Genomic DNA, 26,416 nt, shown 5'->3' with positions numbered 1-26,416 from the left:
TAAATATCACTGCTATGAATATCTCTGTACAAATTACTTCCTTAGTATTTTACTGGGAAGCATTCCCCAAGTGGAATTACTAGGTTAAAGGGCATGAGCAATTTTATAGTTCTTGTCACATATTACTAGATAGTCTTGTGGAAATGTTGAATCCCTTGACCACGGCATCAATTATGTATAGTTGACCTCACAGCTGTCCCATATTAAGGTTCATTGTTTTTATTTATTTGGAGCTGTGTTATTTTGTTTTGATATTCCCCTTTTGGCCATATTGTTAAGGAGTGGTGCTGTACATTTGTTTTCAGTGTGTATTACTGTCATGATTGGTAGAGTGAGGCATTCTCTGAAGGACCCTGAGGACCTGATGGTCATTATTGGTCCTGCAGGGGTTATGGTGGGACCAGTCCTGAGTTGGAGAGTTGGACCGGGGCTGGGAAATGGGAAGTTTTGAGTTTCTAGACTTACTCAGTCCTCAGCACCCAGCAGTAGGGCAGCAGGCATACCAGAGCCACAGTTCAGATGTCCTAAGGCAGAGCAATGAGTGTGCTTTGAAAGCAGCAGGACTTGTCCCGAGTGTAGGAGACTGAGATAACAGAGAGAGGAAAAAACCATGGCCCGGTGCTCATCCCCGACCTGATGGGCTCTGCCGGGGGTCGGCACAGCCACCTGCTCTAGCTGTGGTCTTCTCGTGCGCAGATTATCATGTTGTGCTTGTGGCTGTGGCCATGGGGATAAATCACATTTGGGGCTTTGTACTACACTTGCTTATTGTCGTGATCCTGATGACCATTGGGGAACTACACCAAGAGTTTGTCCACTACCTGTCAAACCAGGGCTTTGATGGTGGCCAGAGAGGCCAGCTGGGTAAGGCTAGGAGGTCTGGGCCATCGTATCTTGGTTGAAATCCAACCATGGGGAGTTTGGGACAAGGAGTATGTTAGGGAACATTGACCCGAGTCAGGGTCCAAGACAGTGGCCTGCACGTAATGTCAGGAGGGCTCATCAGTGATATCAGGGACTTAAGACAGAGACAGTGAGGTTAAGGGGCATGAAACCTGGTGATAGAAACTAGGGGGTCGTGGCTGTTGTGGTCAGGGCCATGGGGCATCCTGGGAGCTCAGAAGAGATATGCCAGATAAGGGAGGAGAGCAAGTCCAGGCACATGTGGCTGATGGGCAGCTGAAGTCAGTGTCAAAGGACTCAGAAAACTTGAGAACAAAGAGTGAGATATGGACACTCAAGGCATTCTGGGTAGGATGGAGCAGTATGGCAGTTTTTGCAACCAAAGGGGTCTTGGCGTCCCCGTACCAAGGGCCTATCCATGTTAAAGCAGACACTGGGGCAGGGGAAGACACAGGGTCAGAATAAGATACAGACAATAGGGCCCCACCTCTTGGAGGGGAATTCTCATGGGAAACTGGCCAGGGTATCAACATTCCAGCCTAGCACCTGGATTTGGGGCAGGACTCCTGCAGAGGGCAGGGACATCGGGCTGAGGGTGAAGCATGAATGTTGCTGGGGTAGCAGGGAGCTGTCCTGAGATCACCAAGATCCTACAGGCTTTGGGCAGGAAGCAGACCTCCTTTCCCTTTCATTCTTGGCCTGCTGTTCATGGCGCCAGGGCTTGAGTGGGGCTGGGGCAGGTGGTAATGGACAGAGGAGACATGGCAGGGCCAGGACCACTCAAATGGCAGCTAGAAAAGTGGTTTGGTGCTGCAGAAGTGTGGGGTTTAGATTTAGATAAGCTGGTCTGATCCTGGCACTATACATTACTGGGTGACCTCAGTTTAACATCTCTGAGCCTCAGCTTCCTCTTCTGTAAAATGGGGATATTCATTGTACGGTGGTTGAAATGATTAAAACAGAAAAGAATACATGAAAGTGCTCAGCACAGATAGTTGTTTCTCAGCAAATGCCAGTTTCCTTCCTTTTGCCTCCTCTAGTACCTAGAGCAGGGTCGAGTGGCTCTGTAGGACCAGGCAGGCTTACACCCTAGACCTTGGACTGGGGAGTGAGGAAGCTGGGGGACGTAGAGAGGGGACAGCATGCTCTCCAGTAAGTCCAGGAGCAGGAATAGAACTGCAGCTTCTGGTTAATCTGACCTGGGGGTCATGGTGAATTTAGCCACGTGGACATACAACATGGGAAACAGCAAGTGGATGGGTAATCCTTGCAAGTTTATGAGCCTTGGTTTCCTTATCGAAAAATGGGTAGTTTTTTTTGGAAGAGTCTTTTTTTTTTTTAAGATTTTATTTTATTATTATTATTTTTTAAAGATTTTATTGGGGAGGGGGAACAGGACTTTATTGGGGGAACAGTGTGTACTTCCAGGCCTTTTTTTTTTTTTCCAAGTCAGGTTGTTGTCTTTTCGATCTTAGTTGTGGAGGGTGATGTTCAGCTTCAAGTTGTTGTCCTTTCAGTCTTAGTTGCAGGGGGCAGAGCCCACCATCCCTTGCAGGACTCCAGGAGTCCAGCCGGCAACCTTGTAGTTGAGAGCCCACTGGCTTATGTGGGAATCGAACTGGCAGCCTTCGGAGTTAGGAGCATGGAGCTCTAACCGCCTGAGCCTCTGGCCCGGCCCCGAAAAATGGGTATTTTAATACCTTGCTTCCAGAATCGTGTGAAGACTAGCGATAATGCATGGAAAGCACTAGCACTGCTCATGCACATAATAGGAGGCCCATATGCGTGTATATATATGTGATACTGTGGTTTCTGTGGCTGCTGACACCTCTATGAACCTCAGAATCATGTGAGGGGTTTCTCTCTCCCAGCTTGGGGTTTTACAGACATGGAACAGGGCATATGCATGGGGATTGTGCTCTGGCTGGTTCTGTGGCTAATCGTGTCATCCTAGTGTTGGCTGAGGGGGGTGGGGGCTTCCCGAGATCTCTGGGACCTTTGGGGGTTCTGGGGATACTGCCAGGGGGCAGAATGGGCACATACAAGTTCTTTTCTGAGAGTGGCAAGTGCCAGCAAGTCTACTCAGGCACTGGGCTGAGGTCTCACTTGGCACACGGTGGGGCAGCCTTTTCCCCTGTAGGAGCGTTACCAGAGGCAGGCAGCATGGAGATGGAGGGAATCAGGAGGGGTGCAGCACCGTCAAGCGCGGGTGAGGATGGAGGTGGCAAGCATGTCTTTGCAATCCAGAGGGAGCTGGGCCTGGGTTTGGCTCCTGGACCCGTCAGCTACTTGTTCCCCGGTCCTGATCCCAGGCCACCTCTGTTAATGTGCACCGAGGACTGGGTCATGGACCTCACTCTTCTCTGGGGGCAGAAGGACCATGCAGAGGGTTCAGACAGCGGGGGAGAGTCACGCTGAAGCTGCTTCAGACTTCCCCCATGGGTCACCCTAATGGGTACCACAGCTCTGGGGCAAGAGGATTCTGGGGTTCTGAATCCTAGTCTATCACCTGCAAGTGGGAGACCTGGGGCAAGTCTAGTGTATCTGATTTGTAGTGTCCCTTCCCAGAAAATGCCTTCATGGGTCAGTCATTGTGCTTGTGTTAGACACGCAGCGTGGGGCAGAATCAGACCTGGTCCCTGGGCCACTGAGCTCATGGTCTAGGAACTAGATTAGTTATTACATCAGTCATAGCTGCTGGTGTTTAGGGACTTCAGCAGTGGTTACAAAAGCACTCTGCGGGGTTGGGAAGCCACGTGTATCTGCCAGGTGTATAGCCCGTGCACTTTGCAAATAGCTTGCAGTCCCCATCCCCTCTGGATCTGTCTGGACCTGCCAGGATCTTCTGGGAAACCTGTGCAGCCCTCTCCCCAGTATGTGCGTACACACACACACACACACACACACACACACACACGCATACACACACAGCCATCACCGTGTAAAGATGGGGCTCCACCCTCTCACTCTGTCTCTGACCTCCATTCTGAACTGCTCACTCCAGCTGTCTCTACTCCTGCTTCCTGATTGGTTCCCTATTCTTCCAGTATTTGTCCATCACAAGTTACTAGTTTGTCAGTGGCCTCAGCCCATAATTCTGACACTAACTAGGTCCTGCTTTTCCAGCTTCAGTCTGGGTCCCCTTTCCTGCAACAAAGTGTAGTAACAGCCACTCTTTATTGAGCATTTAGGAGCTAGTGCAATGGGATTGTTGAGGAGCTGTTTTTTCTCCCAGTTTACTCTCTTATCCAGCAGGGTCAAGGAGAGCACCTACGCGAGTCACATAGCCCTGGGTTTGCTCCCTGCCTCTGCTCCTTATTAGTTCTGTGAACTTGGGCAAGTTGCTTTACCTTCTGAAATCTGTTTCCTGATCTGTAAAATGGGAATAATAATAGTGCCTTCTCTACAGGGCTGCCATAGAGCTTAAATGAGGCCCGGTATGTGAAGCTTTTAGCACAGCGCCCATCACATAGTACGTGTTTAATAAATGTTAGCCTCTGTTACTATTTTGTGCCTAAGAAAATATTTAGAGTAATATGGAGGAAGAATCATCCTCATTTATACTCTTGCACTCAGCAACTATTTACTGATCTTCTTCTTTGTCCTAGGGACTGGAGATACAGCAGGGAGCAAAACAGGAAAATCCCTGCTTTGGGAGCTTATCGCCTCCTAGTTTCCACAGCCACAGACTCAAGCCTCTGCTGTCAGCCCTGTCCTCTCCGCTGAGGCAGTCTTCCCTGCCCTGTCTCCTTCCGCCACAGTCCCCGCCCACCCTCAGGACTCCCTGAATTTCACCTCCTGACCCCTCCTCTCACCAAGCTGGGCTTTTCCACTCACCTGGACTGCGGTGTCCTACAGACACTCAAACCGAGCTCATCCAAACTGGAACTCACCACATCCAACCCCCTCTCAAACCCACTCCTCCCCTGTATTCCCTGAGGGGGTCCCTGTCCCCTCCTGCCCCACCTCAAACATGCAGCTGTCCCATCATCTTCATCGTCATCCCCACTTAGAGAGCAGTTACTTAGGCACTCTTTCATTCATTACATTATTGAATCTCTTGGTATGTTTAAGAAGTAGTTCTAGTTGTTTGAAGATGAGAAAACTGAGGCCAGAATGGTGGAAATATTAGGTTGGTGCAAAAGTAATTGCAGTTTGTGCAATTGTTTTTAACCTATTAAACCACAATTATATTTGCACTACCTCATAAATACCCAAGGTCACACAGCGAGTCGGTGGCTGAGCCAGGATTAGGAGCTCCGACAGTCTGGCCTCAGAAGCTGCCCCCAGAGGCTGAGCCTTTCCGACCGCTGTGCAGCCCTGCCTGAGTCCTGTGGGCTCCCCTCAGCTGGACCACTTACCCCAGACCCCTGCTCGGCCATAGGCCAGGCCACGCTGGCCTGGGATATTGATGAGCCCACTCGTTGGTATCCCTGCTTCGCCACGGACCCTGCCCCAAGGGCTGCCTGTGGTCTCCCCCCCACAGGTGGGACAGAGTCATTTTTCCCATGGCAATACCCCTGTGATTTTTGTTCTCTAGAAATTCAAGACCAAACATTCAGCCTGGACCCAAATAACTACCCCAGACCCTACCTATTCCCTGCTTGACACCACCCACCCCAACACTCTCCTGCCTCTGGTGTCTCCCTTACCCACTGTACTTTTATTAAACATATATTCAGCCTCAAATGCTATGTCCTCAAATGCTGCAGAGTCCTGCTGACCCCGTGGCCAGACTCCATTGCCCTCTGGCCCCACGACTCTGCACCATCACCACTTTGCTGGGCTGATTCACTCTGGGCTTATCGTTTGTTGTGTCTACATCTGCCTGTGTCCTCCACTGCCCTGCGATCTTTACAGGCCGGTACCATGTCTTATTCATCTCTGGCTCCCAGGGACTAACAGGGTTAGGGACAGAGCACGTCTTGCCACTGAAATGAGCCAGTGTCCCTAGGACACTGTCACTTGGCAATTTGGGATAGGAAAGGTCTGAGTGTCTTTCTTTCTCCCATCTAGTGCTACTGTAGAAACCAGAAACTGGGACTGATTCCCAGATTGTTGCATCCCAGAATGAATGAACTAGGAAGGCCAGTCGAGGTCATCTGTGTTAATCCTTTATCTTTGAAATGCTGGGCTGAGGCCCAGAAGGGGAAAGACCTAGCCCAGATCACTCAGCAGGGAGAAGTCATGACTAGAATTCAGACCCCTGGCTTCTAGCCCAGGGTACTTTCTGCTTTGCTGAACTGTTCTATGTTTTCTTTGCTATTTCTCCACATCAACCACCTACTGTGGTAACCACGGTTACTTAAACTGAAAATCAACCACAATCTCATAGCTCTGGAATGTTTTCTTTTCCCATTCCAGGTAACCACATTCACACATTTGTCATCACAACTTTATACTTTCATTTTCTTACTTAGTATTTTTTGTAACATTTAAATTAAGTTCTTATAGAGAATGGAGTATGTTTCTGGGTTGTTTTTATCCATTGACGTTCATGTGAGATTCGTGTCTGTTACCACATTGTTTTAGTTTTGGTCACTTTATAATCTATTTTAATAGGAACTGATCCTCCTCTCATTAACCATAATGATGAGAATTTTCTTTGCTTCTCTTACCTACGTTTTTTTTTCTTCCAGATAATCTTTACCTGGATTATGTAGAGGAATTAAGGGCAGGGAAATCGTTTATCCCAGGCTGACCTAATTTGGGCATTGACACAGGTCAATTGGACACTCTTAACTCACAGCTCTGAAAATGGAAAAGGGGAAATTGACTGGGTGAAATAGGCAAAAAAGGAAGCAGTCGCTCCAACTCCCTGTCTACCCATCTCCCCACTGCTGCTGTGCTGGGACATAGGGCAAGATTCCCTCAGCGCGCACACATGCTCCCTAGGAATGCATGCAGCTGGGTGCCGGTCATGGCTCAGCGATTGTGCTTGCCCTGAGACTGGGAACCCCCGGTCAGCTTCCTGTGTAGGATGGGGAATCTGGGGAGCAGGCCCTGCTGTTGTGTCCTGTGACCATGCACCCCCGTGCTCTGCAGCATTCCCAGCTCCCCAGCGGGATTCCTGTGGAGTCTGTCTCCACCCCTAGATCTTTTTCCTTTGGTGTAAGAGTCTGCTTCTCACTGCCCGCTCTCCCAAAGTTGTTATCTCAAAAACACCACCTTGCCTCTTCCTAGCCTATTTACTCCTAAGAACACTCACTTGAGATACAAAGTGGACACGTAATTAATATCACTAACCCAACTGCTTTGTGTGAGACAAAATTTAGCAACAGTATCGGTGGACACTAGCCAACAAATGAAGGTAGTCACTTTGACTTTCTAATTATAGAACCTGCACTCACAGATGGTGTTGGAGCTTGCCCTCCGTTCCTTAGATCATCACCAAAGGGAACCACAAGAAATCCCTGTACATTATCAGGTTTCTGAATCCCCTTGGAATTTGGCTTTGAACTAAATGAACTCTAATTTAGGAAGAATTACTATCTAAAAAATAATCATATCATGTAGGAATATAGTAGGAATCTCCATTTATTCAAGTTCTTTTTATAAATCTCAATTCTATTTTATAATTTTCTTCCTGTAGATCACAAATAAGTCTCATTAATATTATTTTAAAACATTTCATGCATAATCTTGTCATTGTAGATGAGATATCTTTCTCATTTTCATTCTGTAAATGGTTATTATTTTATAACAGTAATAGAAATGTTACTGACTATTTCCTTTTTATCGGGTGACTTTATTGAACTTTCTGAATCAATTCTATCATTGATTCTTTTTAGTTTTCTCGGGATCCCAGTACAGAGCGTCACTTGCTAGAATATAAATTATGACTCCTCCTTTCTACTATAGTAGACTAATGACTGTTCATCACTGTCACCCTCAGGAACTTCAAAAAAAATACTGGTAGTTGGCCTGGCTCCATTCCCATTGAACCACAACTTTGGGTTCAGCAATAGGGCCTGGGACCCCCGGGGGCCGAGGGGTAGATTCCAGATTGAGGAGACAAAATCTGCAGTGATGAGAGAGCGTGAGCTTGGCTTGTCTGAAAGCAGACCAGTATGGTTGGAGAACAGAAGCTGAATCAGCTGTGTAGACTTAAAATTTTTGGTCTGTGAACAAAGGATGTCAGTGAAGGATTTTAAGCAGCGGGGCCATGGTAGATTTACATTATGAAAAGATCACTCTCGCTGCCACGTGAGAGCAGGATTCAGGGAGGCCAGAGGGAAAGGGGGTGTAGATCATTATATAACAACTAACTCATACATCTCCTTACTACGTGCCAGGTGCTACGTGAAGTGGTTTACATGTATTAACTCTTAAGAAGTCCCCAGGTACACAGGGACTTCCTGGCAGTGCCTGGTTTGAAACCGCAGATCTGGCTCCAGAGTTTGCACTCTGAAGCATCCTAGCTTTTCACAGATGAAGTAGTTTGGATGAGGATGGTGGCCTTGGAGGCGGTGAGAAGAGGACCGATTAAAAAGATACTTAGGATTTAATATCAACTGGACCTGGTGGTGGATTGGATATTGGAGGGAGGGGAAAATCAAAGTGCCAGTTTTCCCCCACACCTGTGGCCATTTGGAGTTTCTCTGGGACTTGTCCGTTCACATTCCCATTGGATTGTTCATATGTGCTTGTCACCTCTATTCTTTTTCATGGGAAGGGAGGGAAGGAATTCAAACCCACTTTCCAGGGTACATTCTGCACCTCCCATCTGTCTTCTGGGTATCTGACTGGTAAGAGATGAGTCCCTGTTCATCACACCTTTTGTTTGGGGGTGTGAGAGCGAGCTGAGCCCGGTGTGAGTGTTCTTTACTCAGCTGTAAAGAACTGAGCTGTAAAAACACTTCCCAGGGAAGTGTGTAGTGGAATGTGAGACACGGGTGTCCTTTTCATGTAAATTGTCAGGCAGGGCCCTAGATAATGGAATGTTAGTGATACTGGGGGCCTTTGACATTAATCCAACCCCCTCACCTTATGGATTGATGCACTAAGGCCAAGAAAACCGGGAAGAGATTTGTCTGTGGTCATGTGGGAGGCCAGGGACTTGGGCCTAAGTCTCAGATTTCCCAACACCGAAGACACGAAAAGCATCTTCAGATCAAGTGCTGATGTTAGCCAGCGACATCGGCAAGTGTCTGGTCATGTGCCTTTGTGGGGTCAGGGATGGATGCCACTTTGTGTCAGAGCCAAGAGGTGGGCTGGGGCAAAGTTAAGAATATGCTCCATTGAGCCGGAGAAATGGCTACTGATAGCTCATGAAAACCAGATGGGCTGAGATGAGAGGATAAAGAGCTGGGGCCCAATATAGATAGATCCCTAGGGCACTTTGGAACGGGTAGCCAAGAAGCTGGGGTACAGGGGAGGGTGACCTGTGCTAGAGGAATACCTCCCTGGGCCCTGCCCACTGGGTAATGGAGGCCTCAGAAATCCATTCTGAGGACCAGCCCAGCTTGCCTGTCTCCAGGAAGACCCCAGAAGTCCCAGTGTGAGGGCCATGACAGGGCCATCTGGCTGGCAATACTCAGATCAGAATGCGGGGGCTCGTCTCACTGAGAGGAGCCCCTGTCCCCAGGGCACCCACTCCCTGCTAGCCTCAGGGTGGCAGGATCAGGAAGGATCAGGGTGAGTGGTGCCTGCAGAGGAGACATGGGGGAAAGGTGGGCAATGATGAGGACCGGGAATGAGGGAGAGACATCTGAAGCAGCCTGGAGTCAGAGGTAGATACTGCCCCCCAGCCCACCAGCCCTGGGTGTGATCTCACCCAAAGAAGTCTAAAAAGGGGGCTGCAAGTGGCCTCCTCCCCATGCCAGAGTGGAGAAGCTGAGGGTGCCCCCTCCTCCCTCCTAGAGCCCAGGCAGGGCAGCTGCTGGGACTGCCTGTTCTCATCCTCATCTGAGATGGGCCCCCGGGCCCTGGGCTGAGGCTGAGTAAATCCTTGCTGTTGTGACCACCCACAGTGCTTATGCTTCCCTTTGTATAATAATAGCTTCTCAGGTTGGCTGTGAACAATCAATGAGATAATACATGTAATGCTTCGCACAGTGCCAGCCCTACTCGAAGGCTTAATAAGTAGAGCTCTAATTACTAAATGTTGTCACATCTCCGCAGTGCTTTGGACTTTCGACACAGCGGTCACAGGTTCACGTTCCTTCTCTCACTTCAGCCTCACACACCCTGTGCTGTAGACAACATATGCATTGTTCCCACTTAACAGATGAGGAAACTGAGGCAAGCCCACTGAGAGGTCCCTGGCCACCCAGTGAGTTAGCATCACAGAGAGGACAAGAATTCAGCTCTCCTAAGTCTAGCATGTTTTCACTGCTGTGTGATTCTTCTCGAAAATACAAAACTTTTATCCTTGTTTCAGGTTTGCACAAACTATAATCATCATCTTTTGTCTTCTAACAGCCCTGCTATCGGAGAAATTTTTTAGTGCTGGAAGGTAGCCTTTGAGATCGGCTCACCTGCTGATTTTCATGGGGCACAGAGAGGCTACAAAGCAAGGTCACACAGCACATTAGCAACAGAGTCAGGACTGGAATCTGGATGTTCTTTCCTCTATACCTGCTGCTTCTATAAGTCTTGGAATTTTTATCCCCATTTCAGAGATGGGAAAACCAAGCCAGAGAGATAAAACAACTTGACTAATCCCATAGCACCTCCTTTCAGGACGTTGCTTCTTCAGTGACCTGGTGGCCCTCGAGTCTGATATTTATGAACCATTAGCAGCAAAAGAGAAGGGCCATGGAGCAGAAAGATGATGTCCGGGGGTCATAAACTTTGCCAACAGTTTAAATTGCATTTCTGGGTCTGATTCCTCTTGTTAGAGAGATTAGTTTTGAATTCAGAGTAGGGTTGTTTAAAACGCATTTCACATTTTAAATAACCATGGCTTTCTTAGATGAGGGGAAAAACACCAGGTCAAAAATGCAAACTCACAGGCTTTTCTGAAAGGTTACAAAATAAAATGTTCTTTGCTGGAGGATGTAAAGGCAGAGCCTCTGTTTGACAAAGGATAGGGCTCTGCCAGATAAATCCTGCATTATGAACAAATGAGAGCTCTCTCTGTCTCTTCCTGATCAGCTTAATTCCTGTAGCTTATCTGCAAATCCAATAATGCTGGTAAAACAAACCCCTCCTGCATGCTGAGACAGGGCCTGGGGCTCCTAAAAGCTTTTCCTATTTATAACCTTAGCCCATTCTCCTTGAAGAGCTGGGCTTAGAAGCCCTGTGAGGACATGGGCAGAAGAATTTGACTGGGAATGGTGGAAGCTTCCCCAGGACTAGGTTGCTGTGTGTCACCTGTGGGTCTCCCAGCCCCCAGCCTGGGGCCCTCTGAGCAGGAAACACTCTGCAGACCCTCAATGGAGCTGGCAAAGTGGGGGAGGAGCAGATATTAAGGTTCAGCTCCCTTCTCCCACTTCTCCTGCACTCCTCCAAGGTAAAGAACCTGGCTCAAAATTTCAGGCGGTTTTTTATGCCCACATGCATTAGACTGTGGCCACTTGGGTGTCCTCTTGGTAATACTACACTTAACTAAGGATATTTCAACTACACGGCTATTAAAACAGTATTTATTTGTTTGTTTGTTTACCACACCCACTGTGCACCGATAGTGTTTACTGTCTATCTCCCCAACCATGGTGGTTGGGGTGTTGTCGGTACTGTTTAGGGGTCACTAGGAGATCTCAAGAGCCAAAAGCTGGCATTAAGAGGTAGCCCGAGCACCGTTTAGGGGTCACTAGGAGATCTCAAGAGCCAAAAGCTGGCATTAAGAGGTAGCCCGAGCACCTGGAAGGAGCAGCCACGTGGAAAGCAAGATGTGGTCCCTAGGATGGACTAGCTGGTAACACTCATCTGTCTTTCTCACCCTGGGCAACCAGTGCGTGCCAGAGCGTGGAGCTTTTTTTTTTATAGGACTTGATACTTCCCTACAATATTGTATACCATCTCATAAACCTGTTCGTCTGTCATTAAATTACCTGGAAAGAATGCTTAGTGATCAATCCTGTGAACATAGAATTGGTTACTTAAACCACGTCCCAAGTGATAGACATCGTGTAGCCCCCACTTCTGCCAATTTCCCCCATGAGAAATGCAGCTGTGATGACTCTCTCTGTACATAAACTTTTGACTCTGTCGCATATTTCCCTTGGCTAGTTTTCTAGAACAGGAATTACTGAGTCAAAGGGCTAAGGCTGTGTCATGTGGCTTTCTCTAGAGGACAGCAGTTAAGCCTGTGGGCTCCAGAACACTCTGCTGCCTGAGTTTGAATTTGAACTTTTCCACTTATTATCAGTGTGACTTTGAGGAGGTTATGTAACCTGTTCTTTATCTGTAAAATGGGGATAATAATAGTACCTACTTCACAGTGTTGTTGTAAGGATTAAATGAGAGAAGCCATGTGTAACTGTTAGCTTGGAGAGGCATGACTCATGCGATGTAATCATAAAGCAAACCTTATTTTTGTCTCCTGTGGTATCTTTAATTTTATTCTATGGGGCTGGCCCCCACTACCCCCGCAAACCTAGATGAAGTTGAGGGTAAGGCAGCCCCATGGCTTTTCTGGTCATTTGCAGGTAATCAAAAGTCATTCTGTCAGTAGGTCATATGTCCTGTCTATTATAATTTTAAAAATCTTTCAACTTCAGTGACAAACTCCTCTTGCCCATCACGGTTTGCTGCAGGCCAGTCCTACGGGAGAGGGTCCAGCTTGCAATTCTGACCCTTTCCAGAGTCTAAGGTGAAGTTAGGGTGTAGGGAGAGGGGAGGAAACAGGCAAGGAGGGGAGGGGCAAGAAATTTCTTTCCTGACTGATACTCTGATGAGACAGTGTCACACTCTCTGGGCCTCTCACTGGGGTGCTTCTGTGGGTTCTTAGAGACCATTCCATCACTAGGGTGTCCCCCTATGTACAGCTCCCTTGATGAAGCCATAGCACCCTTCATAGCTCTCTCCCCATAACTTCATATACCTCTGTGGCTCCTGTCTCAGGTGCTGGGAAACCTGGTCTTATTCATTCCCCTGGTGTCACCTCCCCCCACAAAAGGGCCCTCTTTGACCAGCATCAATGACAATCACTTCTGGCCTTCATGTTGAAACCCCCATTGGATCACAGGAAATGCTTAAGTATCCTTTGCCCCACAGACCTGGGTGCTACAGTTGACCCTGAAGCAGCAGCACCCTCTTGGCCATCAGGGCAGCCAGCCGCCACCCGTCCTTTGGATCTGCCAGGCGTGAATCAGTGGCCCATGTGTTGTGGCCTCAACACTATGTGGTCACACATTAAGCTCTCTTAAGAAATCTCCTTCAAGCCCTACTCTCTGGATTTGAGGTGAAAGCCATAGCACCCTTCACCATTCCTACTTTAGAGGTCACTGGACCCTGATGGCTCTCTTCAAAATTCCTCTTAAACCTCCAACAACTTTCTTCAGCCTCTCACTTTTTTTTTTATGTACTAGGGATGGATGCAGACCCAGGTTTTTTCACGGCCTTTTTTCCAAGTCTCATTTGGTGTTATCTCACCTCACTTTGGAATGTGATACCTATTAGCTCAGAGCCTCCGTTGGAGAGCTCCATGTCATCATCCTATGCCCGTATTTTTATGGAACATGTAAAGGAGTGCCTGGCATGGAGCATGTACTCAACAAAAGACAGTCATGAATGATTCAATCTCACAGCCTCTGCATTTGCATTCACTTCATCACCATTACATTTGCTTTTATCCCTATTACCTTGTTTTATGCTTTACAAGTTTTATGTTTCCTTTAAACTATGCTTGTGGTTTCTTTCCTTTTTCTTTTTTTTCTTGGTGTGGAGATTTTTAGTTGCTATTATCTTTTGCAGTGATTTGGAAAATAGACATTGTTTTTAATTCTACTAGTGGTTGCCCTACATTTTTCAAAGACATCAGTAAGCCTATGTTATCTCACTTTAGTCATGTGTGACGGGACAATGGTCTTTGTATATTCTGCAATTATTTAAATGGGAATTTCAGAGGGTACTATCTGGCTGCCCACAGTTATGCTACCATCTTGGCATGATGTCTGCTTTGAAAAGGCACTGGGCTCTGGTTTAGGGCCTGCTTGTCTCTGTCTAGGCTTTCCCAATAGCCAACTAGCAGTTTCCTGTACCTCTGGCCTTTTCTCCCTTTATCCTCCATTTTGCTCTCAATTGTTGTCTTTCTAAAAGGCACGCCTGGTCAGGTTACACTTGGCTTATAACCCGTTAGTGATTCTCGTTGGCTATAGAATGAAATCCAAACTCCCCAGCCTGGTTGGTGTTCAGGGTGCCATGTGATCTGGCCCTTCCTTAACTTTCTAGGCCCATCTCTTGCCACACTGAACCATTTACTTATCTGCCAACACAGTGGTTTTCAAGTGCATTGGTCACACACTCTCACATCCCCATGCCTTTGCTCACATCATCCTCTCTGTCTGGAATGCCCTTTTGCCAAAAAGTGTAGCACAGCTCCTAGCCAGTCAGAGAATCTTGGTAACTGTTAAGCTTCCGTCTATCTTTCTTATCAGTCTATCAAAATTCTACTCGTCCTTCAAGGCCCAACTGTCATTCTTTTTAATTCTCAGGAATTAATTTAATTCTCAGGAAGGGCTTGTCCTGACCTGACTTCCCTCCCACTGGTTCCATTGACTGCCCTCCCTCTGTGCCCCCTTTCCCAGCACTGTGTCCACCTGTATTATAATACCAGCACCTTGGTGCTTCCCATCTCTCCTGCCAGACTGACAGCTCCTTGAGAGCAGGACTGAGCCTGATGACTGCCAAAGCCCTCATGGACCTTTGAACCTGGTTTGGGTCTAGTTAATGTTTGATTGATTTGAATTACCTTCTGCAGACTGCAAATATACATCACCAAACTACTACGCAGGGCATCTTGGGACTTGGTGCCCAATCTGAATAGATATTCATTTATTATTCATATCCTTTTGCTTCCAAAGTTGACTAGAGGTGGCCCAGACTCAATAAAAATGTTAAATTAGAAGTAGAAAATTTAAGACTCCAGATGGAAATAGCAAGTTGCCAAAATGCTAACTTTTTTCCTTGGGTGGACTAGTCTTGCTGAGGCGAGCTTGCCCAGGGGTGCAAGATGGGGAGCGAGGGTGGCAGATGTGACGGTCTCCTTTAGGCTGCTTCAGTCCCCATGCATTCCTTCACTCACCCGCACAAACCATGGCCATGTTTGAAAATGCCTACGATGCAACGAGGATAATTTAAATTCACAGCAAATATCTCATCCTTGCACGATTTGGGTAGGTGATGAGGAGGGTGTGTTGGTCCTGCTGTGTGGCAGTGTTTCAGAAGAGATAACCTTGTTTCTAGGGCTAAATTTTTTCTTGGCTTTGTCCCTTCTTCAAGGGTCACTGTATTATAGCACAGTTGTTTTTGAACCATGGCCTAGTACAGTAGTTTTCACATGGTTTTTGATGGAAGACAAGGGCATACACTTAAAATGTCAACCCGGGAAGCTATTTGAGCAGGAAAACTCATCACCAATTCTGAGTTGAGTGTGAACACTCACACACCCCTTGGAACTCACAGAAGCACGCACTTCGACCCTCCCCATGCACACACATTAACGTGCCATCCAAAAAATACTCTTTTGCAGAGCCATTCAAACTGCAGGGCCACCTCACACACACACGCACACTCACACACACACACACTCATGCATACTCACGCACACTCATGCATACACTAGCGTACTGTCCCACTAGTTTCCACATACCCCATGTCCACACACACACAGCTTCTGCAGGAAGAAGGACATGGAGATCCGTCTTATTTCTGCACCTCACTCTGCTTCCAGAGTTTGCTCCCTTAGGACAGAACCTAAAGTGTCTCTTTAATAGATTCAATTACTTCGGGCTCCTGAGACCTTCCAACTTGATTCTGATTGCTTTAAGGTGTCAGATAATTTGGGAATAAAGGGGAAAAGCAGCCTTAAATTCTTGAAGGGGAAGTCTTCCAGGCTCTAGTCAGCTGCTGATTGCAGCTTTGGGAGGGGCAGTCTGGAGGGCGGGGCTGCCTCTTGTTTCTCTGCAGGGCTCTGTCCACGGGGCTTAGATCCTGCAGGACGGGGACCTCAGGTAGTGCTTTTCCATGCTGCCTTGGGTTGTAAGGCAGGGATCAGTCCCTTTCCTGGGAGCCTGACCAGTGAAAACAGACACCTAGGTCAAGTGTCCCAGCAGGCAAGCAACGGCCCAACTTTCTGCTCCTGCACCCCACTCCAGGGTGATTATTTTGTCTGCTCTCTGTCCTCAGAGACAGTGATAGCTTGTAGAGGTTGAAATAGTCAGAAGCCACAGACTTCAGAGTGTCGATGCTGTACCAGACAGAAATGGATCTGATGGATGTGTCCTGCCCTCTGGAAGCCTGGACAGACAGGCGGGGTGTTTGTGCGTGCATGTGTACTGCATGAACTGTGATAGGCAGGAAAGAAGCTAAGGGCAACATCTCTGGACCCAGACGGCTTGTGTGTGAATCCTAGCTTCACTACTGTCCAGCTTTGTGGCTTTGGCCAAGAACTTTGCCTTCTATGTGCCTCACTTTCTTCTGCTGTAAAATGGGTATAATAATAGCACCTACATCCTAGGGTGGTTGTGAGGATGAAATGAGTTACCGTATATAGACACACCTAACACCACGCCTGACTGATGCTTAGCAAATGCTCCAAATATCTTGGTTATTGTTTTTATAGTTAAAGGCAAGGCTAAAAGGCTGGGAGAGTCCTGAGTGGAGTCCTGGCTGTGAACCCAGGGCAGCAGGATGTGGCTCTCCCTCAGGCCAGCTGGCTGTTCTCACACTTTCTCCCACCCAGTCATAATGGCCTTTTTAGCATCAGAGGAACCCAACATGAACACTCTTTTGGCATGGTTGGATGGTGGTGGGGTGCGCATGAGGACGCCTACATGTAATGTGCAGACTACATGGCAGCAGACCCCTCCCTGATCACCTGACTTCTTCGTGCTTCCACACCCTAACTCCCCCTCCCCCACCCCCTTGTGGATTCCCTGCCCTACACCTCAACAGCCCATGCCTTGCTTTAACGTTTAAAAGTTGGTGCTGGTCACCAACAGGACCTCCTCAGCACTTGGAGACTTTGTTGAGAGGTCTTTGCTTCTTTTAATTGTGGCCCCTAAAAAGGGCTTTGGAGGACAGAGACTCTGGTTCCATTTTAGCTCCATCAGCTTCCTAGCTGGCTATGTCCTTAGGCATCTTAGCATTGCTAAGGCTTTATTCTATGGGAACTAAAGATAAGTACTTGCCTCTCAAGGCTATTGTGGAGATTAAATAATATAACTTTATAAGGGCTGGGAATGTAGTAGACAGTAAATGTTATCCTTCTCTTGACTGCTACAGCTTAGACACGGGAAGGACTCCTCCGCCTTGAGGAAACACCTCCTTTACTAAAACTGAAGGTTCCCTGGGGGGAAGTGAGAACCTGGGGGTGAGAAGCGACTGAGAGGAGGGAAGGCCAGCTTCCATGCTGATGTCCTGAAGGTTCCCCGGGGCCCCCCCTTTTGGTGTCTGCTGGCATCGTCTCCTTTCCGCACAACCGGATCCCACGCCCCACTTCTCCCCCTTTCCCCCCCTCAATATGAGCGGCGGTTTCCCACCCCTTCCTGGAGATAGGTAGGTAGGTAGGTGTTAGAATCATCCCTGTTTCACAGAGGAAGGAACTGAGGCTCGGAGGTTGGGGGAGCTGCCCCCCATTGGCAAGGTGGGCACTGGCGCGAGGGCCGGCGCAGTCACGTGGAACTGTGGAGTCTGGATCGGGAGGTTTCGGGAAGGGGGCTGGAGCGTTTGGGACACCGAGTCGCCTTGGGGGTGGGGTCTCCTGTGGGGCGGGGCGAGGGCAGAGGGGCGGGCGCCGCAGCCAAGCTGCGCTCCGGTCCGCGGCGCTGGCTGAACCCCTTTAGCGGCGCAGGGCGGCGGGGCCCACCTCTCCCGCCTCCGCGCGCGCCGCCCTCCCGCCCCCGGCGGACAGGCGCTCTCCAGCGCTTCTCCCGTCGTACGGCGCCGGCAGCCGCTGGCCGAGCAGGCGGCGGGGCCCTGGCGTGCCGCGCGGGCCTTGGTGGGGCCCAGCGCCCCGGCCCGGGAGGATGCGGCCCTCGGCGGCCCGGGAGCTGAGCAGGGCCCCCGCGCCGGCCCCCGCGGGCCCCGGCCTCCGGAGCCGCAGCCACCGCCCCGCCCCTGAGAGACATGACTTCCAAGCCGCATTCCGACTGGATTCCCTACAGGTACGCGGGCGCCGGCCCCCCTTCTCTTCAACTCGGGGGCGCGGCCCACCACCCTTCAACGCTGGGGACGTGGGGTAGGGTGCAGAGCACCAGGCCGGGGGCTGGCAGGAAACCCCGGGCCGGGGCACCTATGCCCTCCTCTTCTAGCCCAACACCGGGGGCGCGGGTTGGAGGCTCTGGTCCTTCCCACCCCAACTTTGGGGGCCGGGGAGGATTACTCCGCTCTCCCCGCTGTCTCTCTCAACCCCGGGGTTGCTGGAAGGGGCCAGTGCTCTCGGCTTGCGTGGGCTTTAAAACTGGGTCTGGCAGCTTCGTGTGGCCGCCTGGGGCCGGAGCGTACCTGCTGTGCGCCCCCTCCTAGGCCCAGTACCCTGGGTCACATGGCAGTATAGCCAGTACAGCTGTGCGCACACGCATGGTCTGCAGGCATGCACCCACAGGACGTCCGCGCTGGGCCAAAGACGCTCCTGCTGGTCGCTTCACACGCTCAGACCGAGAATTCCTGGAGACAGTTATTCTGAACGAGGAGCACAAGCGTCTCATATATGCATGCACCATGTATCCCCCCCCACACACACGCTCACACAGATGCAATGCTACATATCTGTGCACGGACACATCATGTGTTTGGAGAATACCTGACACCTACTACACATTCACAGGTACTACTCACATCTTCCAGAGACTCAGAAATCCACTTGCTAACAGATCTCTATACCTGGACACACACCAACTCACAATACCTAGAACTGCTTTTCCATGTGCTAGAGCACTCAAGAACCCCAAGAGCCCAGGCCAGGCACACTAAGGGAAGCCATCCTGTGTTCCCAGATGTTGTCATCTGTCCCAAGGAGAGCTGGGCTTTCCCACCTATGTGGAGGTCAGGTGGGAGAGGGGTCTCTGGGGCTTCACATTGGTGCAGGCCTTTCCCCATCCACTCTACCCCATTCTCTCCATTACCTCTGGAAAGGAGCTCATTGCCATGGCAGCACCAATTCTTGGCCACCATTGGCTCCTTGGTTGCCATGGGCTACAGGACTGTCTCTAGGTCTCCCAGACAAGCATGTGTATAAAAAGGGTCCCAGATTTCTAGGGTCCACTATGTTCTTGCCCACCCAGGTATACATGCCTGTGGGTGGTAGGAACAGACCTTCAGGATCCATTTTGTAACACAGTCTGCATTCGAGAAAGGAACTGATTCCAGTCACTGATAGAAAATTATTCTGACAGAGCTCTTCTGTGAGTCTGTCCAGGCATCCAGAATGGAAACCAGCTGAAACTGCCTGAGGCTCATTAAAGTTGATCTTTCTACAAACAAGTACCTGTCACTGGCCTGGGGATTCAGGGTTTCTCTTGAGAAATGTCTCTAATCTTGGCTCCTTTGGGGGCATCAGAGCTTCCCACGTTAGAATTTGTGGGTGCCCTTCCCGTCAACACACACACACACACACACACACACACACACCCCATACATGCACACACACAAGTCACCCATAGGGTTTCCTGCGGACGTATGCAGTCACATCTGAGTCTCACATAGACCAGGGAGATACTCCCATCAGGACTGGAGCTGGGCTGACTCGAAAGAGCTGTCACCCTGCACAGGGCATCTAGGCTGGGGGCACAGCTAGTTTCTGGAGCATCCCGGCTTTCCTGACACATATGAGCTGACCTTCTAGAAGACAGTGCAGCCCCACAAAGTACCGCTGACTTTTCCTTGCCACCCAGCAGAGGTGCCTGGATAGCGTCTGTGGGCTAAGTGGCCTCTGGTGCTGTGGAAGTACTTGTATGGGGTGCATGTGCAGGGTGGTGGCCACAGACCCACTTCGGAGGGAGGGACGGGCAGCACTTGTGGCTGTGGAGATGATGGCGTGTTTAGCATTTGGCAGACTGGGGGCCAGGCCGGCTCATGGTTCAAGAAACCCTCTTCCAGGAGCCAAGGACCAAAGCAAGTAGTAGAGTGATTGCACGAGTCTTAGAAAAAGTCTGCCTCAGATTGGGGAGGACCTAGGGAGATAGAGTGATCTCTGGGAAATGGCACTGTCCTCCAGTGGGTGCCTGGGGTACTGCACTGTGCAAGGTGTGATTTGACACTTGCTAGCCCAGGCCCACCTCCCGACCCCCACCTCCACACCCATTCCTTTCTTGGGCTCCACCTGGAGTACAGGATCCTGCCACCCTGGAAGCCTAGCCCTGTGGCCCTGCCCTGCTTACTGTCCCATTGCTCTGTCACCCTGCCTTCTTTGTGGCAGGGAGGGTAGGTGAATAGCTGGGAACAGGCTGTAGTCAGAAGTTACCAGAATCTCTCCTGCCTCACTGGGTTCTTTCTGAATATGCACTGAATATGCTTTCTGAATAAGCACCGCACTTGGGGTGTCGGCTTCCAGAATGGGGAGGTCTGGGCTGAGAGGAGGAGAAGCACAATGCCTCTTGCATTCACTGGACTGCTAATTGCAGTCACAACCACATGCCTGTGGATCACAGAGAAAACTGGGGCAGAAGGCGGACAAGGCAGTTTTCTTGCAGATGAGGGGGATGGGCACGTGTGCACGTGCTTTGGTGTGAAGTTTCCCTAATGTGTCATTTGGTTTGGGGGCAAGAAGTGCATGGATTTCTTGTTAGCTCTGGCTGTTGGGGGTTCTTCCTCTGTGATGGTTATACCTTCATTCCCTCGGCCTGGCTCATTTTCTTTGAAACAGTGACAGGTGTTGATAATCTTCTTAAGGGTAATTGTAGCTCAGTTTATAATGATCATGTATTAATCTCACGTTCTGACTTAGAAGGGAGCCATTTCGTTTATAAAGTTTAACAATTGCAATGATTTTTGCCTTTTATTTTTTTCTATTATTACAACTAATTCCATTTCTGCCGTATTCTCTTCACTTCTGTTCTTGAGGAGTGTTAAATGCCCCTAGTTCATGACCTTACAGCCTTATATGAGTTGTTGGTGGAGCACGGAGCAAGGAGGGCCATGCTGGGTGGGAATGATGGCTCGCCCTGTCCTCAGCGCTGTCTGCATGGCCCTGTCGCCATTGCCTGGTGTCTCCCTCACCAGGCCATGAACTCCTGGAGCTCAGGGACCTCATCGGGTGCTTGGCTGTGTGCCTGCATGACCCAGCGTAGACCAGATGCCCACTGCTTTGGATCAAAGTGGCATCCCCGGGCAGCCGTTAGGACTGCTGGCTTGCCTGGCCCTGTACCAGGTTCTCAACACACCTGAGCATGTCCTCTCCCTAAACAGTGGGGCTTCCCTGAGTCTCTAGGTCACAGAATGAGGCTCTCAGGCTGGAAGGGCCTTTACAGGCCCTGGAGTCCTGCGGGAGTGCTCCCTGAGCATCCCTGCAAACAGCCCTCCGTCAGGCCCTGGCTGTGACCATTAGACATGTCTTCCTGGGGATGAGCCTACGCATGTCCCTGGTTCCCCTCCTCTTGACCCTTGTTAGGATCTTCCTGTCATTTCCTTACTGGCTTTCTGCGGGAGTAAAATGACTACCGATTAAGCAAGACTGCTGACTCTTGCATTTCTGCCTCTGGGGGAACCTCAGAGGTTCCCCAGACGCTGTGGCCCTGGCGACAGGGAGGAGGAGCAGAGCCTCTGCTACTAGATCCACAGGGACTCTCTCCACTCCTTCCCTAAGCCCCTCGGGCTGTCTTCTTGCTGTGGCCTGGGGTGAAGAGCACAGGAAACACTATGTCGATACAGATAATTTAGGGCCAGAGACCCTGTGGACGCCCTCAGACTGGTCTCTCCCCTCCTCTAGGATGGGTCCTGGAGCCGCATGCAGTGTCCCGGGTGTGGCCTGTCCAGTAGCAAGCAGAGCAAGCTTGCTGTTGCCTCGCTCTGGACCCCAGTTCCTGTTGCAGCCCTTCAGCCCTCCCCATCCCATGGGGTGGCTTGGACTCACTGACCAGTCACCTCGAGGCCTCTAAACAAAACCTCGACGTCTTTCCTCAGGTTGATGTCAGGCCCTGCCTCCATCCTGCCTGTGTCATGCAGGGTGACAGGCGGGGTCTCTTCTGGGGTCTCTAGTCCCGCTCCCCACGTAAGAAAGCAGGATATGGTGAGAGCAAAAAGGAACATCCACAGAGCCGTAGATAGGGGAGTCATGCTACCATAGTCTCGCTGGCGGCTGGGTTGGAGACACAGGAAGCAGGAGCCACACTATCCACAACCTGCCGTCCACTTCTCTCTGCCAACGCACCTCACTTGCTAGCTGCAGTCCGCCGTGCTAACTGCAATCCGCGCTTGCTACCTCAGCCACCATCTTCTTGCTGGCCCCCATTTTCTGCTAGCGTAGCCACGGCAGTTATATTAGTGGCCAATGGCTCACTGGTTACAGCTGACGGCCAACTAGCCACAGCTGATGGCCGTCCAATCACAGTTGATTTACTACCCGAGCCAGCACCTTTCCACGTGAGGCCGAGAGCCTGGAAACTGCACTCCTGGCTGTGTCCCCACACTCTGTGTGTTGGGACCCAAATATGAGACTTGACCTTCTCCTGTTAGGTTTCCTCTTTGCTAGCTTTTCAAGGTCTTCTGAATTCTACTGTCTTAGTGACCCGTTTCGTGTCTCTTCTACTTTGCATTACTGTGGGCCTGCTGAGAGGCCTGCCTTGTCTTTGGGTCACTGATAAACATGCTAACCAAGAGAAGCACGATGCTGAAAACCTTTGACTGTGGCGTGACCCATTGTTGCAGAAACCTTGGAGTGTTTGTCTAATTGGACTAGCATGCCACTTATGAGTACGTTGCCTCATCTTGCCCACAAGTTATCGTCGCTGGTCCCTGCAGTTCCATGTGGAAGCCTGGCTGTACTGTCCTGCCGAGATTTCTGAGAAGCCTGAGGACATGTGCCCTGACTTGCTGGGAACTTGGGCTTGCTCCTAGTGGTCGCATAACCTCCCCCCCACCCCCCAGCTATTCAGTGAACCCCTTCCACAGTCTTACCTGGGGCTTATGTTGACTCACTGATCGGCAGACTATAATTTCTTGCCCCATCTGAACATAAGGCTGTATTTGCATACTTCCAGCCTTATGGCAACCCCCCTACTTCTTTTGTTCCTCAGAGATCCCCAGCTTTGGCTCATGATCCGATGGCCGAGCATTGGAATGACGTGTCACTTGCTTTAAAAGAGAGCGTGAGGTGGGGAGTGGACTCTGGTGTCTCACCCAACAATTCTGAATTACCAAGTCAGGGCTGAGTGCCCCTGAGCAGTGTCAATGCACCGGGTCAGTTTGGGAGCCAGTGGCTGGGATGGAGATGCCTCATTGTGGAAGGCTGGAACCCGGGAGCGGCATGGTCCTCTCCCTCACGGAGCTGCGCCCCCCTTCCCACGCCACTGTGTTTCCATAATGTTCCAAGCTGCTCTTGGCAATGGAAGCCTGGATGTGCTGAGGGAAGTCTCTGGCACTGGGCACAGGGGCTGCAGCCAGGCACCCTGGGTGGTCTTTCCTCCCCTGACAGCCCACTTCCCTGATTTTCTGGATCCAGTAGGGGCAGCTTCCACTCTGACTGGTGTGTGTGGCGGGGGAGAATGAGGGCAGGAACAGGGAGGGTGAAATGGGTATGGAGAGTGGGTGTGTCCCTAGATTGGCCTGGCCCCCAGAGTTCTGGCCAGCTCAGATGGATTAGCTGGAACATGTAAGGTGAGTCTGGAAAGGGGAGGGACCAGCTTCCTCACCATGTTGGCTGTGTTAGGCCTTTTCAGCCACTTGAGAAGTGCCCCTGCCCTCATTTATTGTCAAGCATGGCTCACTCCTCAGATAGCTGTCTGTTCCCCAGGGAAACAAGGGGATGCGGAGGGGCTGTTTCCCTGGAAGGTGAAGGGGCCACCCCGTTGGCCCTGGGCAGAGTGAATGGATCGGGGGACACAGCAGACTGGGTTTCTCTGACCCTCATGAGCCCGTGGCCGGGGCTTTCCTGGGCCTCCCTGGCCTGGCCCCCAGCAGGAGGTGTCTGATGAAGGAGACCCCAGGGTCAGCTGGAAGACCCATCCGTCAGTGCCCTGTCTCCTGTCCGAGTCTCCTGGCGGGGCTGCAGCTGGCAGCCTGGGCTTGGCAGTGATTCCATAATTGGAGCCCAAGTCATTAAAAAGCCATTACTGTTTCCTCTCATGGTTATCGTTTAAAGCTGCCTAGAACAGTGCCCGTCAGAAAGAGGCAGGCTGGGCGTGTTGGTGAGAAAGACAGATGCCGAGGAAAGGTGCTGGAGTGGGAGCCGAGGAGGCAGGGCCATCTGGTGGGAAGAACGAGCGGGGTGGGGGGAGCCTGCTGAGGAGGTGAGAGGAGCTTCAGTTCTGCTCTCCCTGGAGACAGCTGTCATTGTCATTGCTCTCCACACCATGCAGCTGTTTGCAGGCGATTGTATTCACCAGGGACAGATGCTGTGTGCTGCAGACGGGAGCACCCACCCGCTACAAGCTCGCCCTGCTGGGTGACTGTGGGCCACCTCACACCTTTGCTTTCCTAAACAGCCTCCTGTACCAGGAATCGGCTTCACCGCTGTGCCTGCTCTTGGCGCTGCGCATTTGGGTGTATTTCTGCCAGCCTCCTGGGTGGTCTCGCTCCCCCAGGGCACACATTGCTTCTCCCCAGCTGCCGCCCCAGCCGTGCGTGCCCTTCCCCCCACTGCTCCCCCATGCTTGCTGGTGAGCGAGGTGGTGGGCAGCTCTCTGGGCACTTCCAGGGTTTCTGGATTTCTGGGATTCTTTAGAAGCCAGCCCTTGTATTCGTCCACCTTTCTCCGAAGGCCAGTGGCTAAGTCTGTTCTGACTATAATCTTACCTGGGGATCAGTGTTATTAGAGCCTGTGGCTCTTTATCATTATCCCCCATCCGGGAATGGAGGTGGGGACAGAGGGAGAGGAAGTCATGTTTTCATGGACAGCAGCCTCCTTCCCCAGGCGTAACTGTGTGGAAAGTCCATGGCCGTGGCCTGTGGTAGGGAAATGCTCCCCCCACCCCCCACCATGCAGGGATAAGGACATTAGGGGAGCACTGAGCAGTGAGACCACCATGGCTGGAACCACCTTTCATCAGTCGAGCAGCCACTGTGACCCAGCAGTTCTGGAGGTGACTTTGCTAGCGTGAGCTTATCTCTCAGCTGGATGTCCCCTTTCGTAAATGACGCATGCACCATGGAAGTCATCTTTTTCCTGCTCAGCCAAGCCCAGTGCCAAGGGTGACCCAGGTGACTGCCCCCGGCCCTACCCTGTGAGAGTGCTTGTATCATCCCAGTAAGCCATGAAACAGCTGCTTCTACTAGCAGGAAGGGGAGCCACCCTGTCTTGCGGAGGTGACATGGGCTCCTGTGGCCAGGCCACCAGCAAATGGCTGAGATCACAGGCTGCCGTCTGCATGCCCAGGCACAGAGCAGAGCACCGTTGGATCTCAGGCCACACGGCTCCGGCCAGCCAGATGTCACACAGAGCTCCGAAATCCTGAAGGAGGGTGCACTGCTCACACAGCGGACCTCGGTGGACAGTGGTGTTGGGGACGGAACCTTCGAAGGCAGTGTGTGAGCAGATGCCCTGCCCTTGTGTTACTCAGGCAGGCGTTGACGTCAGGTGGAGAGACACGTGGAAGAGCTGCAGCCTCTCAGAGCTGGCAGGGCCCCGGGGCATCCTGCTCACTCTAGTACCTTCCCCCTCAGAAGTCCTGCCACTGTCCTCTGGGTGCTGTGTGCCTTCCATGATGGGACACGCACCGTCCCAGCCAGCTTGTTTTTCAGAGCTGGTTCCCTGTCCTCTGATCCTGGCAATGCCTTCAGGGAATCCCAAAGCCGCTGTGCGCTCTTAGGCAGGTGGGCAATTTTAGGAAGACTGAGGTCTGACTTAGAAGTATGTCTGTTGAGTCGTGGTTTTTCCTGTGCTCTGGCAGCTGACGGTTTGGTGAATGAGGCTGTTCTGTGTACGGCCCCAGATCACAATCAGGGCGACTGAGTGCAGAGCAGCCTCTGGGTATCAGGAAAGGCTTTCCCAGACGGCAAGTAGTTATGACAGCTGCCAGTTACAAATACACAGAATCCTCATTGGTTGCGGCAGGGAGGTAGGCTGTGATCCGTGGACTTCCTGCCACTATCTGACTGGGTCCCCCCAGCACACAGAGACACAAGTAATTTGCATGAGCTGAAGGGACATTTCAAGTCAATGATTGTTCCAGCGAGAAGAGCTCCAGCTGCTGTCAGGAGGAAGTAGAAATGGCTCCACATTGGCCTTGGGGTGATTTGACCTCATGTTTCC

General features: G+C 50.8%; 1 protein-coding gene across 9 annotated transcripts in view; it reads left to right on the top strand.

Moving 5' to 3' along the window:
• Nucleotides 1–26,416, top strand: part of TUB (TUB bipartite transcription factor) — an 81,481-nt gene that overhangs the window by 38,031 nt on the left and 17,034 nt on the right. The window contains exon 1 of one of the 9 annotated variants that reach the window (XM_081062913.1): nucleotides 17,815–18,176. The exons of 7 other annotated variants lie outside the window; for them this stretch is intronic. In XM_081062913.1, coding sequence (XP_080919039.1) covers nucleotides 18,139–18,176 — 38 coding nt within the window. In that variant the 5' untranslated portion in view covers nucleotides 17,815–18,138. Of the gene's footprint in view, nucleotides 1–17,814; nucleotides 18,177–26,416 lie in introns of those variants that run through there. One more of the 9 variants, XM_081062915.1, reaches the window with a different exon arrangement.

This window comes from Rhinolophus hipposideros, assembly GCF_964194185.1.
Source record: "Rhinolophus hipposideros genome assembly, chromosome: 10".
Taxonomy (NCBI): domain Eukaryota; kingdom Metazoa; phylum Chordata; class Mammalia; order Chiroptera; family Rhinolophidae; genus Rhinolophus; species Rhinolophus hipposideros.
This window is presented reverse-complemented; position numbering and strand designations above follow the sequence as displayed.